At 36.9% G+C, this 16,320-nt stretch overlaps 1 protein-coding gene across 4 annotated transcripts in view; it reads left to right on the forward strand.

Moving 5' to 3' along the window:
* ATF7IP2 (activating transcription factor 7 interacting protein 2) overlaps positions 1–16,320 on the forward strand; it is a 76,915-nt gene that overhangs the window by 16,273 nt on the left and 44,322 nt on the right. For all 4 annotated transcript variants that reach the window (XM_079946424.1, XM_079946421.1, XM_079946423.1 and 1 more), the window contains exons 4-6: positions 2,111–2,245; positions 2,809–2,907; positions 13,332–13,492. In XM_079946424.1, coding sequence (XP_079802550.1) covers positions 2,111–2,245; positions 2,809–2,907; positions 13,332–13,492 — 395 coding nt within the window. The remainder of the gene's footprint in view (positions 1–2,110; positions 2,246–2,808; positions 2,908–13,331; positions 13,493–16,320) is intronic.

Below are 16,320 nucleotides of genomic sequence, written 5' to 3' on the forward strand. Positions count from 1 at the left end.
GGAGATATATATATATATATATATATATATATATATATATATATACACACACACACACACACACACACACACACACACACACACAATTTCCAGTTTTTCTCCAATCTTTAGGCCACTTTGCCTACCATCTGCAAATTGTAGCTAGGACTTCATCTGATTCCATAATTTTTGACACATTACCATCTGCAGAAGATATTTATGAGGTATTTGGTGGAGGTTATTGTGTCTTCCTTCTGTATGAAGACCATAACCACTAAATGAGAACAAGTGTGTACTCTACACTAGAGGACGCATGCCTTGGAGGGCAGTTAATCCAAAGTAACCAAGTTTTAAGAGTCTGCCTCCATCTGAATCACCAGGAGTACTTGTTTAAATTGTGGTGTCTTCAGCTCACTACTAATTGTTTTAAGCTTCTCTTTTCTCAGACTTACCCGATAAGAATCATTAGTGGTGCCAGGCCTCTTTTCAGGAAATTGGTGAATCAGGGTAGGTCCTAGGAATTTGTGAATTTAACAAGTATTCCATATGATTCTTCCTTACCAGGGAAGTTTGACGAACACTGTATGGCTTTTGCTTCTTAGCAAAACAGTATTTCCGTATTCAAAACAGTTAAATTTGTATTCCAAGATTCATCAGGGTATGAACTTCACGTATTGACCTCAGCCAGTGAACTGGCAAGCATGCAATAATCCATAAAAACCACACATGGGGACAGGTAATGGCTGTCAGTAAAAATAGTATGATTTTCTGAGCACTTATTTACATAATACATATGTTTTGAGCTGTTATTAATCAGATATTTAAAAGTTGTGAGAGTACAAATGACAATCATGTCTAATAATGTTGAGAAACCACTGTATAAATGTTAATGAAGCATTACAGAAGAAATCGAGTAGATGATAATGTTGAAGATCAAGAACAATAGGGAATGAAAAGGAAAAACCTTGGGAATAATCAAATAAAATTACTGAATATGACTAATCATCTAGGTGACGTCAGTATAAAGGAGTTTAACATAGAAACTATGTGCTACAGTTTTGAGCACCAAGAAACAAGATATTATGGGAAGATATAAATATTACTAATAAATACCTTAAATATATCATGACAGAATTTGTTATTAAGAGAGACTACCTACTCTGTTGTGAAAGTTGCTAAAAGGGGCATATACATTTAGCAAACACCTGCAGTGGATATTTCTGAATGTATGGCTCAGCAAAGCCATTAATATCAGTAGGCACTGAGATTAATTATGCTACCTGAAAATAGGCCAACCTATTTTCTGAAAACTAGCCAGATAATGAAATTCATTAATGTTTCATGTGCTAACTACTATAGTCTGATAGAATAGCATGCATTATGCCAGATAGCATTAGTCACATAATTGCTTTTTTCACTTTAACAATAAGTCATCCCCTCCCCCTGCAAAAAAAAACTAAAGGAGATTATCTTGTATATTTATTTCTTTCATTTCAATTCAGTGTTTTCCATTTTATGGAGCTCTTATGCATATTATCTTTTTGTTCTTATGAAAATCTTATGAGCATCACTTGTTCAACATTGTATGACATCTACCCATTTGTGGACCAGGCAAATGAAGCTCAGAGAGTTGTGACTTCCCGAAGGTCATATAGCTTGTTAATGGTGGGGTCAAGGCTCAAATTTTCATAATTTCCTTTCTGTCTACTACAGATCAACCAACCATTTTCACTGGGCTCTGGTTTTCAGATAAGTGGAGTCCCTTTTCATAGAATACTAGGTTTCAGCTATGGTCATTAAAAAGTATAAATGGGATATATATAGACTTTTACTATTCCTTTAATTTGTATTATGGAATTCAACCAAAACTGTAGGAAACTAAAATTAGCACTAGGAGAATAAATTTAATTTCTAACTTACCCATATATTTAAATATTAGATGTGTTCTGCTGAATTTGCTATTTAACTTTTATAAACCATATTGACATAGTAATATAAATACATAAATAAAGTACCTTTTATTAGTTACAGTAAATCCAGAAAAGAGCAAAGCTGTTTTTAAGAAGTAGAAAATAAAATTGCTTTTAAATTTGAAACGTGGAGTGTTTTGGTTTTTATTTTAACATTCTAGGTCGGACATTTGATTCGACAGGAGATCTGTAGTATAAATTACAAACTATTTGATAACAAACTGAAAGAATTGACTGAACGCATTGGGAAGACACAGTGCAGGAGTAAACATGAAGCAATAGCTGATGAACTCTTTGTAAGTTTCTAATTTCATTTTATTTCATTTGAGTCCTTTTAAAAAGTAGAAGTTAATGATATTTTACATATTAGGAAAGGAAAACAGTAAAGGTGGACCCAAATCTGATCCCTGGCCACAACCCTGATGTGCTATACCATTGGTAATATAAGTTATTATATCTCAGCTGTATTGGCCCTTGAGAAATACTTGTAGAACCATCAGCCATTCTGTGTCAGTTCAAAATATATTCTATATTAGAGCTTGTATAACCTGTTTCAAACTTTCTTTAGGTTTTTTGTTTTGTTTTACTCTTCTAGGGTTACTTGCTAATTGGTGTTTCTACCAACATTAATTTTATTGTGGACCAATTAGAAGTTTGATTTTTTTAATCTTCTATTCTTGAACATCTTATAGTAGTAGATCAAACCTGATTTAAATGTTTGGCTTACATAAGAATTTCTCATTTATTTGGTGGATGCCTAAGTCTCACAAAATTACATTGGCAAATATTTTTCTCTCCACCTCTATATGATATATTATTTGGTACTCTGGTTTTGTATTTATTTGTTTTTCTCTTCTAGACAAAAATAAAAAAACTTCAAAGACGTATTAGAACAGTAATGTTATCTCGAAGGAATTGTGTGGAACCAAACGTGGTATCCAGCAATACAGCTTGTAAGGTTGGTATAAACGTATAGGAGTTTTAATAACTTACTTGCCCCACATTATAAGTAGTTGGATTGTAAGAGCAGAATAGAATATACTTCCAACGAAGACATAGGTTTAAAAGACAATAAATTTATACTTAGAATGTTCCTCTGACTCTATCTCTGGAGAAGATACCCTCAGATAGCCAAAAGTAAATGCCACCTGTATTTATTTCATAAAGTGAGTAGAGAGGTGATTTGTGATTGCCTGTACTGCCTCCCTCCCCGCCGTTTTATCATGATGAAAAATTTCAAACATAGAAAAGCTGAGAGAATTTTACAGTGAACACTTGTATAATCAACGTCTAACTTCTACCTTTACTCTTTTAATAAATTTATTTTTGTTATGTATCTGCCAGCCTACCCATCCCCTAAGCCATGTTCATATTTGGTACATTCATAAGTACTAACGTATTTTGTATCAAAATACACTTTGCAGTGTACACTTCCAAAATATTTCAGCATGGGTATCATTAAGTAGAGTTTAGTATCTGTTTATATTTTTTATATAAAATTTAAAATAGGGCTTCCCTGGTGGCGTGGTGGTTGAGAGTCCGCCTGCCGATGCAGGGGATGCGGGTTCATGCTTCGGTCCGGGAGGATCCCACATGCCGCGGAGCGGCTGGGCCCGTGGGCCATGGCCGCTGGGCCTGCGCGTCCGGAGCCTGTGCTCTGCGGGAGAGGCCACAACAGTGAGAGGCCCGCGTACCGCAAAAAAAAAAAAAAAAAAAAATTTAAAATAATCATAAGTATACATTCACTGAATTTTTTCTTATGTCTTTATTCCCTGTAGTATCATATTTGCGCTAGCCTCAATAAATCAATTGGGAAGCATTTCCTTCCCTGTTTTCTGAAAGTTTGTGCAAGATTTTTATTACTTCCTTAAATGTTTGATAGAATCCACCTCTGAAATCTGGGCAAGGACCTTTCTTTGTAGGAAGACTTTTTCCTGAAAATGTAATTCTTTCATAGGTATAAAGTAATTCAGATTTTCCTATTTCATTTTGTGTATTAGTTTTGTAAGTTATCTTAGCAAGGAATTTGTCCATTTCATCTAAGTTGATGATTTTGTTGGCATAAAGTTATTGATAAAATTCCCTTGTCCTTTTAACCTTTGTAGATCTGTAGTGATATACTCTATTTCATTTCTGATACTAGTATAATCTGTATTTCCTTTTTTTCTTTCTTTCTTTCTTTTTTACATCTTTATTGGAGTATAATTGCTTTACAATGGTGTGTTAGTTTCTACTTTATAACAAAGTGAATCAGTTATACATATACATATATCCCCATATCTCCTCCCTCTTGCGTCTCCCTCCCTCCCACCCTCCCTATCCCACCCCACCAGGCGGTCACAAAGCACCAAGCTGATGTCCCTGTGCTATGCGGCTGCTTCCCACTAGCTATCTAACTTACGTTTGATAGTGTATATATGTCCATGCCTCTCTCATGCTTTGTCACAGCTTACCCTTCCCCCTCCCCATATCCTCAAGTTCATTCTCTAGTAGGTCTGTGTCTTTATTCCTGTTTTATCCCTAGGTTCTTCATGACATTTTTTTTTTCGTAAATTCCATATATATGTTAGCATACAGTATTTGTCTTTCTCTTTCTGACTTACTTCACTCTGTATGACAGACTCTAGGTCTACCCACCTCATTACAAATAGCTCAATTTCGTTTCTTTTTATGGCTGAGTAATATTCCATTGTATATATGTGCCACATCTTCTTTATCCATTCATCCGATGATGGACACTTAGGTTATTTCCATCTCCGGGCTATTGTAAATAGAGCTGCAATGAACATTTTGGTACATGACTCTTTTTGAATTATGGTTTTCTCAGGGTATATGCCCAGTAGTGGGATTGCTGGGTCATATGGTAGTTCTATTCGTAGTTTTTTAAGGAACCTCCATACTGTTCTCCACAGTGGCTGTATCAATTTACATTCCCACCAACAGTGCAAGAGGGTTCCCTTTTCTCCACACCCTCTCCAGCATTTATTGTTTCTAGATTTTTTGATGATGGCCATTCTGACTGGTGTGAGATGATATCTCATTGTAGTTTTGATTTACATTTCTCTAATGATTAATGATGTTGAGCATGCTTTCATCTGTTTGTTGGCAGTCTGTATATCTTCTTTGGAGAAATGTCTATTCAGGTCTTCTACCCATTTTTGGATTGGGTTGTTTGTTTTTTTGTTATTGAGCTGCATGAGCTGCTTATAAATTTTGGAGATTAATCCTTTGTCAATTGCTTCATTTGCAAATATTTTCTCCCATTCTGAGGGTTGTCTTTTGGTCTTGTTTATGGTTTCCTTTGCTGTGCAAAAGCTTTGAAGTTTCATTAGGTCCCATTTGTTTATTTTTGTTTTTATTTCCATTTCTCTGGGAGGTGGGTCAGAAAGGATCTTGCTGTGATTTATGTCATAGAGTGTTCTGCCTATGCTTTCCTCTAAGAGTTTGATACTTTCTGGCCTTACATTTAGGTCTTTAATCCATTTTGAGCTTATTTTTGTATATGGTGTTAGGGAGTGATCTAATCTCATACTTTGACATGTACCTGTCCAGTTTTCCCAGCACCACTTATGGAAGAGGCTGTCCTTTCTCCGCTGTACATTCCTGCCTCCTTTATCAAAGATAAGGTGACCATATGTGCGTGAGTTTATCTCTGGGCTTTCTATCCTGTTCCATTGATCTATCTTTCTGTTTTTGTGCCAGTACCATACTGTCTTGATTACTGTAGCTTTGTAGTATAGTCTGAAGTCAGGGAGCCTGATTCCTCCAGCTCCGTTTTTCGTTCTCACGATTGCTTTGGCTATTCGGGGTCTTTTGTGTTTCCATACAAATTGTGAAATTTTTTGTTCTAGTTCTGTGAAAAATGCCAGTGATAGTTTGATAGGGATTACATTGAATCTGTAGATTGCTTTGGGTAGTAGAGTCATTTTCACAATGTTGATTCTTCCAATCCAAGAACATGGTATATCTCTCCATCTATTTGTATCATCTTTAATTTCTTTCATCAGTGTCTTATAATTTTCTGCATACAGGTCTTTTGTCTCCTTAGGTAGGTTTATTCCTAGATATTTTATTCTTTTTGTTGCAGTGGTAAATGGGAGTGTTTTATTGATTTCACTTTCAGATTTTTCATCATTAGTGTATAGGAATGCCAGAGATTTCTGTGTATTAATTTTGTATCCTGCTACTTTACCAGATTCATTGATTAGCTCTAGTAGTTTTCTGGTAGCATCTTTAGGATTTTCTATGTATAGTATCATTCATCTGCAAACAGTTACAGCTTCACTTCTTCTTTTCCGATTTGGATTCCTTTTATTTCCTTTTCTTCTCTGATTGCTGTGGCTAAAACTTCCAAAACTATGTTGAATAAGATTGGTGAGAGTGGGCAACCTTGTCTTGTTCCTGATCTTAGTGGAAATGCTTTCAGTTTTTCACCATTGAAGACGATGTTGGCTGTGGGTTTGTCATATATGGCCTTTATTAAGTTGAGGAAAGTTCCCTCTATGCCTACTTGCTGCAGGGTTTTTATCATAAATCAGTGTTGAATTTTGTTGAACGCTTTCTCTGCATCTATTGAGATGATCATATAGTTTTTCTCCTTCAATTTGTTAATATGGTTTATCACATTGATTGTTCTGCGTATATTGAAGAATCCTTGCATTCCTGGAGTAAACCCCACTTGATCATGGTGTATTATCCTTTTAATGTGCTGTTGGATTCTGTTTGCTAGTATTTTGTTGAGGATTTTTGCATCTATGTTCATCAGTGGTATTGGCCTGTAGTTTTCTTTCTTTGTGACATCCTTGTCTGGTTTTGGTATCAAGGTGATGGTGGCCTCGTAGAATGAGTTTGGGAGTGTTCCTCCCTCTGCTATATTTTGGAAGAGTTTGAGAAGGATAGGTGTTAGCTCTTCTCTAAATGTTTGATAGAATTCGCCTGTGAAGCCATCTGGTCCTGGGCTTTGTTTGTTGGAAGATTTTTAATCACAGTTTCAATTTCAGTGCTTGTGATTGGTCTGTTCATATTTTCTATTTCTTCCTGATTCAGTCTTGGCAGGTTGTGCATTACTAGGTATTGGTCCATTTCTTCCAGGTTGTCCCTTTTATTGGCATAAAGTTGCTTGTAGTAATCTTTCATGGTCTTTTTTATTTCTGCAGTGTCAGTTGTTACTTCTCCTTTTTCATTTCTAATTCTATTGATTTGAGTCTTCTCCATCTTTTTCTTGATGAGTCTGGCTAATGGTTTATCAATTTTGTTTATCTTCTCAAAGAACCAGCTTTTAGTTTTATTGATCTTTGCTATCGTTTCCTTCATTTCTTTTTCATTTATTTCTGATCTGATTTTAATGATTTCTTTCCTTCTACTAACTTTGGGGTTTTTTTGTTCTTCTTTCTCTAATTGCTTTAGGTGCAAGGTTAGGTTGTTTATTCGAGATGTTTCCTGTTTCTTAAGGTAGGATTGTATTGCTATAATCTTCCCTCTTAGAACTGCTCTTGCTGCATCCCATAGATTTGGGGTCGTCGTGTCTCCATTGTCATTTGTTTCTAGGTAATTTTTTATTTCCTCTTTGATTTCTTCAGTGATCACTTCGTTATTAAGTAGTGTATTGTTTAGCCTCCATGTGTTTGTATTTTTTACAGATCTTTTCCTGTAATTGATATCTAGTGTCATAGCATTGTGGTGGGAAAAGATACTTGAAACACTTTCAATTTTCTTAAATTTACCAAGACTTGACTTGTGACCCAAGATATGATCTATCCTGGAGATTGTTCCATGAGCACTTGAGAAAAATGTGTATTCTATTGTTTTTGGATGGAATGTCCTATAAATATTAATTAAGTCCATCTTGTTTAATGTATCATTTAAAGCTTGTGTTTCCTTATTTATTTTCATTTTGCATGATCTGTCCATTGGTGAAAGTGGGGTGTTAAAATCCCCTACTATGAAAGTATTACTGTCGATTTCCCCTTTTATGGCTGTTAGTATTTGCCTTATGTATTGAGGTGCTCCTATGTTGGGTGCATAAATATTTACAATTGTTATATCTTCTTCTTGGATCAATCCCTTGATCATTATGTAGTGTCCTTCTTTGTCTCTTCTAATAGTCTTTATTTTAAGGTCTATTTGGTCTGATATGAGAATTGCTACTCCAGCTTTCTTTTCATTTCCATTTGCGTGAAATATCTTTTTCCATCCCCTTACTTTCAGTCTGTATGTGTCTCTAGGTCTGAAGTGGGTCTCTTGTAGACAGCAAATATATGGGTCTTGTTTTTGTATCCATTCAGCCAACCTGTGTCTTTTGGTGGGAGCATTTAGTCCATTTACATTTAAGGTAATTATCGATATGTATGTTCCTATTCCCATTTTCTTAATTGTTTTGGGTTCGTTATTGTAGGTCTTTTCCTTCTTTCATGTTTCCTGCCCAGAGAAGTTCCTTTAGAAGTTGTTGTAAAGCTGGTTTGGTGGTGCTGAACTCTCTCAGCTTTTCCTTGTCTGTAAAGGTTTTAATTTCTCCATCAAATCTGAATGAGATCCTTGCTGGGTAGAGTAATCTTGGTTGCAGGTTTTACTCCTTCATCACTTTAAATATGTCCTGCCAGTCCCTTCTGGCTTGCAGAGTTTCTGCTGAAAGATCAGCTGTTAACCTTATGGGGATTCCCTTGTGTGTTATTTGTTGTTTTTCCCTGGCTGCTTTTAATATGTTTTCTTTGTATTTAATTTTTGACAGTTTGATAAATATGTGTCTTGGCATATTTCTCCTTGGATTTATCCTGTATGGGACTCTCTGTGCTTCCTGGACTTGATTAACTATTTCCTTTCCCATATTAGGGAAGTTTTCAACTATAATCTCTTCAAATATTTTCTCAGTCCCTTTCTTTTTCTCTTCTTCTTCTGGAACCCCTATAATTCGAATGTTGGTGTGTTTAATGTTGTCCCAGAGGTCTCTGAGACTGTCCTCAGTTCTTTTCATTCTTTTTTCTTTATTCTGCTCTGCAGTAGTTATTTCCACTGTTTTATCTTCCAGGTCACTTATCCATTCTTCTGCCTCAGTTATTCTGCTATTGATCCCATCTAGAGTATTTTTCATTTCATTTAATGTGTTGTTCATTGTTGTTTGTTTCATCTTTAGTTCTTCTAGGTCCCTGTTAAATGTTTCTTGCATTTTGTCCATTCTATTTCCAAGATTGGGGATCATCTTTACTATCATTATTCTGAATTCTTTTTCTGGTAGACTGCCTATTTCCTCTTCATTTGTTAGGTCTGGTGGGTTTTTATCTTGCTCCTTCATCTTCTGTGTGTTTTTCTGTCTTCTCATTTTGCTTATCTTACTGTGTTTGGGGTCTCCTTTTTGCAGGCTGCAGGTTCGTAGTTCCCGTTGTTTTTGGTGTCTGTCCCCAGTGGCTAAGGTTGGTTCAGTGGGTTATGTCGGCTTCCTGGTGGAGGGGACTAGTGCCTGTGTTCTGGTGGATGAGGCTGGATCTTGTCTTTCTGTTGGGCAGGTCCATGTCTGGTGGTGTGTTTTGGGGTGTCTGTGGACTTATGATTTTAGGCAGCCTCTCTGCTAATGGGTGGGGTTGTGTTCCTGTCTTGCTAGTTGTTTGGCATAGGATGTACAGCACTGTAGCTTGCTGGCCGTTGAGTGAAGCTGGGTGGTGGTGTTGAGATGGAGATCTCTGGGAGATTTTTGCCGTTTGATAGTATGTGGAGCTGGGAGGTCTCTTGTGGACCAGTGTCCTGAAGTTGGCTCTCCCACCTCAGAGGCACAGCACTGACTCCTGGCTGCAGCACCAAGAACCTTTCATCCACACGACTCAGAATAAAAGGGAGAAAAAGTAGAAAGAAAGAATTAGTAGAAGTAGAAAGAAAGAAAGGAGGGAGGGAGGGAGGAAGGAAAGAAGGAGGGAAGGAAGGAAAAAAGGAAAGAAGATAAAGCAACATAAAGTAAGATAAAATATAATAAAGTTATTAAAATAAAAAATAATTATTAAGAGAAAAAAATTAAAAAAAAAAAGACGGATGGATAGAACCCTAGGATAAATGGTGGAAGCAAAGCTATACAGGCAAAATCTCACACAGAAGCATACACATACACACTCACAAAAAGAGGAAAAGGGGAAAAAATCATAAATCTTGCTCTCAAAGTCCACCTCCTCAATTTGGGATGATTTGTTGTCTATTCATGTATTCCACAGATGCAGGGTACATCACGTTGATTGTGGAGCTTTAATCCGCTGCTTCTGAGGCTTCTGGGAGAGATTTCCCTTTCTCTTCTTTGTTTGCACATTTCCCGGGGCTCAGCTTTGGATTTGACCCCGCCTCTGCGTGTAGGTTGCTGGAGGGCGTCTGTTCTTCGCTCAGGCAGGACGGGGTTAAAGGAGCAGCTGATTCGGGGGCTCTGGCTCACTCAGGCTGCGGGGAGGGAGGGGTGTGGATGTGGGGCGGGCCTCTGGCGGTAGAGGCCGCCGTGACGTTGCACCAACTTGGGGTGCGCCGTGCATTCTCCCGAGGAAGTTGTCCCTGGATCACGGGACCCTGGCAGTGGCGGGCTGCACAGGCTCCCCGGAAGGGGGGTGTGGATAGTAACCTGTGCTTGCACACAGGCTTCTTGGTGGCGGTAGCAGCGGCCTTAGCGTCTCATGCCCGTCTCTGGGGTCTGCACTTTTAGCCGCTGTTCGTGCCAGTCTCTGGAGCTTCTTTAAACAGTGCTCTTGATCCCCTCTCCTCGTGTACCAGGAAACAAAGAGGGAAGAAAAAGTCTCTTGCCTCTTCGGCAGGTCCAGACTTTTCCCTGGACTCCGGACTCCCTCCCGGCTAGCCGTGGTGCACTAACCCCCTGCAGGCTGTGTTGACGCTGCCAACCCCAGTCCTCTCCCGGCGCTCCAACCAAATCCTGAGCCTCAACTCCCAGCCCCGCCCGCCCCGGCAGGTGAGCAGACAAACCTCTCGGGCTGGTGAGTGCTGGTCGGCCCCGATCCTCTGTGTGGGAATCTCTCCGCTTTGCCCCCCGCACCCCTGTTGCTGTGCTCTCCTCCGCGGCTCCGAAGCTTTCCCTCTGCACCACCCGTAGTCTCCGCCCGTGAAGGGGCTTCCTAGTGTGTGGATACCTTTCCTCCTTCACAGCTCCCTCCCACTGGTGCAGGTCCAGTCCCTATCCTTTTTTCTCTGTTTATTCTTTTTTCTTTTGCCTTACCCAGGTACTTGGGGGGGGGGGGTTTCTTGCCTTTTGGGAGGTCTGAGGTCTGCCAGTGTTCAGTAGTTGTTCTGTAGGAGTTGTTCCACGTGTAGATGTATTTCTGGTGTATCTGGCTTCTGAATAACTAGGCTTTAAAATGCTTAGGATCTGGACTCAACCTCAGCCAGTTTCTGATTAAAACTGAAGTGGCTCCTTTTTTTCTTGATCAGTCTTACTTTGGATATAATTTGTTCTTCTTTTTCCAGCTTCTTAAGAGACAAAGAGCATTAATTTTTAACCTTTTCTACTAGAAAACATTTAAAGCTATAAATTTTCTTCTAAGCACTGCTCTTTCTAAGCACCTTCTAAGCATCTTCTTAATGCTTATATTATGTACTTTTCAGTGTAGAGAGTATAATATAATCTGTATTATATTGTATTTTTGTTTTCCATCAGTTGAAAATAATTTCCAGTTTCCCTTATGGTATTGTTCTTTGACCCATGGGTTATTTAGAAGGATATGTTTAATTTCCACACATTTCTAGGTATCTTATTTTTATAGATATCTAATTTCATTTTGGTCAGAGAACATACTGTGTAAAATTGCAACATTGAGAGTTACTGACACTTATTTTATAGCCCAAGATATGCTTTCCCTTGTTGAATGTTTCATGTATACTTGAAAAGAATATTCGGTATAATATTCTATAAATGTCACTTCTGTGCTAATTGTGTCAAGATGGTTGATAGTGGTGAATCATGGCCCTTAAAAGATGTCCACGACCTAATCCCTGGAACCTGTGAGTATGTTACTTAATGTGCTAAAAGAAGCTTATAGATGGGAAGATTATCCTGGTGGGCTCAATAAAATCACAAGGGTCCTTATAAAAAGGAGTCAAGAAGGTTAAAGACAAGATGGAAATGGGACAATGAAAGCAGAGGCTGGATGATTGCACTGAAGATGGAGGCAAGGGGTACAAGCCAAGGAATGCTGGCAGCTTCTAGAAGCTGGAAAAAAGGAAACAGATTTTTCCCCTGAAGCCTCCAGAAGGGATGCAGCCAGCTAACAACTTGATCTTAATGAAACTGATTTCAAACTTCTGGCCTTCAGAAGTGTGACGGAATAAATTTCTGTTGTTTTAAACCACCCAGTTTGTGGTAATTTGTTATCGCAGCCTCGGAAAACTAATATAGAATGTGGTACCAGGAAGTATGGCATGCTGTTGTAACCGATACCTAAAAATGTGGAAGTGGATTTGGAATGGTAGAGGCTGGAAAAATATTAAGGCGCATGATGTTTCAAAAGCCTGGATTGCCTTGAACAGACTCTTAGTATTATAGAAATATAGATGATGAAGTCTGCAAGTGAGGGCTCAGGAGGAAATGAGGAACATTGTAGAGAAACCCTGTATAGTCTAAGAGAATACCTAAATCTTCATAAACTGTTGGCGGAAATACGGATATTTAAAAGCACTGTTGGTGAGGACTCAGAAGAGGAACATGTTATTGGAAATTGGGGAGGGGATGGGGTTCTTCTTACATAGTGGCAGGAAGCTTAGCTGAAATGTTACCTACAGTGATATGGAAAGCAGAATTTGTAAATGATAAACTTGCGTGTTTATTACGCTGATGAGATTTTGGAGCAAAATGTTGAAGGTTTGGCTTGGTTTCTGGCTTCTTACAGTAAAATGTGAGAGAGAAGAGATAAATTGAAGGAGAAACTTTAGCAAAAAGGAACCAGGATTTGACTGGGGAAGTTCTTAGCCTATCCAAAACTCATCAACTAGAAGAGCAACTTGGAAAATTGATGTATTTCTGGTCTTCACTCTTATTAGAAGTATAACAAAAGTAAAAGTTTCCTTGTTGAAGTCTAATGTTTATACCTAAAGTTTAGTATAATAGGAATAAAATGTTGTCTAAGTACTTAGGTATTTGTTTCTCCTTCTTTCCGTTCAAGCTAGGAAGTTGATTTGTGCTGTCATTATTTTTATTTCTTTTGAAGTATTTTTTAAAATTCATTTTGGCAGAGTAACTGCAATCATGGTCATCAGCCATTGATATACATATAATTTAATATATGTTTTACTGTGTGTATGCAAGAATATTTTGAGAACACTTTCCAAGTGGAATTTTAACCTATCATCAATTTTGTTGGAAGAGCACAATTGGTAACCCTCCCCTCAACTGCTTTTTCCTCACCCAACTAACAGGTTGCAAATTCAGAGACTATGAATTTGGATAAGAATCCAGAGTCAGTTAATAGTCCACAGGAAAGAAAAACTTCTGTGAACTCTGAACCTTCTAACCCTTCAGAAAAAGCAAGTGAAAAGATTAATTTGTCACGGGAACATAATGAGGCTGTTTCTGAAAGGTAGGCATTTCTATAAAAATGCATAAACTTATCTAAATATGTTTGTAAACACATATACTCAAGCGTAAAATACCTTAAAGCTTCATATTTATATGAATGCTATTTTTGTCCATTATGAAGAAATTGGTTCTCAAAAGCTTTTATTGTTGTTTTAACTGTACTAAATAAACTTTTGAATTGGTTAGGTGAGCAGGTTTTTCATTGTGATGCTTTCCATCTTTGATATGGCAACTGGAGTGATCAACTGGATCACTCCAGTAGTTTCCACTTCTACACATGGAAGAATCAAGGCCCTATGAAACAGTGGTTTTAAAGAATTACACAGAGGAGTAAGACTAGGAGAAAAGTGTCTAAAATTAGTTCCCTGAATGTGGAAAGTAGTATCATGATACCTTCAAACTATAATGAATAGGTTAACTTATTTGTCTGATTGATCACAAAGCAGCTGAGACACCTAATCTCCAATCTAGTCTAATAGAAGATTTGGGGCTGATAGGGAAGAAATAGTTTAGTTTAACAAAGACCCTTGATTGGTGATCCTGGCCTGGATTGATGTTCAAGGATAGGGGGATGGGGACATTTTAATGAATTCTCTTGACTGGTGATTCTCAACAGTTTTGGAGCTTTATAATATTATTTATTCTTAACATTTCACTCCCTAAAATGTCCTATGGTTTTGCTTTTATATGTTAAGTTATATGTCAGCTTTTAAAAAGAGGAAAATTTATAACTAAAAATAAGTGAATTAAATGATGGCCATTGTTTGGAGAACACCACTCTTTCCCCCAAATAACTATGCATACTCAAGGATGCTATAAAATGAAAGAGAAGCATTACAGATCGACACCATTTACAGGAGATTCTTGGTATTTGGGAATTCACATGCAGTTCTGGCTCTTCAGAAGAAACCCTAATATTCCATGATATTGAGGCCTGCATTTTAGTTTTGAGCCAGGAAGCTGCTGTGAAGAAGGCACTTATTTAGTTGACAAAGGAAAGAGTCACATTTCAGTGAGTGTTTGTTGTTACCACTTACTTGATGCCTGTGCTGAAACTCATAAAGTGACAAAAAAGAAAAATGCTGTTGATGGAAGTGAAAGCGCCGTTAAAGTAACATTTTATAGACTGATATGTTAACTTTATCAGTGGCTTATACCCATGATATGAACAATTCACCTCATGCTCTATAATGAAGGAAGAATGTGCAATTTATGAAACTGTTTCAGCCCATGGTGAGTGTGAGAATAGGTGTAACAATTGTGTAACTTGACCCTGATGGGTAGGTTCAGTGGTGAATTTTATAAAACATTTAAGAAAGAAACAATACCATTTTTAAACAAACTATCCCAAAGAATAAAAAAAGAGGGAATATTTTTCATTTTATGAGACTAGATGCTAAAATTTGGTATAACTCTGATACTTTGATAATAAAATCAATTTAAAAATTTTACAGAAATGGAAAATTACAGTTTACTTTTACCCACAAAATAGATGCAGATATCCTAAACAGAAACTAGTAAACCAAATTCAACAGTCTATAAAAGTTGAGTTTGTTCCAGGAATGCTGCAACATTGGTTTAACAATAGCAAGTCAACTTGCATAATGTGCCAGGAGAAGAGTCATCATCAGCTCAAAATAGATGTAGGATTTTATAAAATACATGTTTATGATTAAAAAAAAATTCTTGGCAAACTTGCCAAGAAGGTACCTTCCTTAATTTGATAAAAAGTATCTATAAAAACCCTAAAATCTGATAGTGAAATATTGGAAATATTCCCTTTGAGATAAAAATAGAAGGATGCCTGCTGTTACCACTTTAAGGTTATACTGGATATCTTAGCTAATGCAAAAATCAGAAAAACAAAAGAAAGAAAAATATAAAAGATTCAAAAAGAAGAAACAATAAATATTATTACTATTCCTAGATGATTGGGGGTATATATGTAGGAAATCCAAAGGAATTTACAGATAAATTATTAGGATTAATAAGAGTTTAGCAAGATTGCTAAACTCAAACATATAAGAAATCAATTGTATTCCTATAAGATATAAAAAATTCGGAAATGAAAATTTTTTAAACATATTATAGTATTAAATGTATCAAGTACCTAGAAATACAATTAACGAGGCATGTAATAACTGAAGAAAATTTCGAAACTTTGAGATATTGAAGAAGAATTCATGGGAGAAACGTACTATGTTTATGGTTTGGACAATACAGTATTAAAAATGCTTTTACTTTTGTTCAAATTAATTTATAGAGGACAGTTTCAGTCAGTTTCCCAGTGTGTAATTTTATGGAACTTGACAAGCTGATTTCATTCGAAAATGTATATATAAATGCAATGGGTTAAGAGGCCAAGATACCCTTTAAGTAGAGAAACAGAATGGAAGGAGTTTGCCATCAGATGTCAGGACATTATGAAACTGCAGTAATTAGGATAATGTGATATTGGCAAGTGCTAGACAACAGAGCTGTGTAACAGAGAGTCTGGAAACCTATACCTATAATGTATTATGTGATTTGTGTTGGAGATTGTATGGCAGATCAATTGGGAAATGATTGACTTTAGTAAATTCATATTGCTGTTCATATTGTGAGAAATATAAAAGAAATTGGATCCCTGAGTCCAATTCCTGTACATCAATCTCAAGTGAATTAAGGAACTAAATATCTAAAGGAAAATTATGAAGCTTTTAGAAGGTAACATAAAATGTCTTCATGAACTTCGGATAAGGAAAGATATCTTCAGACACAAATACCCTTACCATAAAAGAAAAAAAAAGATCAATTTTACCACATTAAAATTAGAAACTTCTTTTCTCA

Source organism: Stenella coeruleoalba (assembly GCF_951394435.1).
Source record: "Stenella coeruleoalba genome assembly, chromosome: 15".
NCBI classification, from domain to species: Eukaryota; Metazoa; Chordata; class Mammalia; order Artiodactyla; family Delphinidae; genus Stenella; species Stenella coeruleoalba.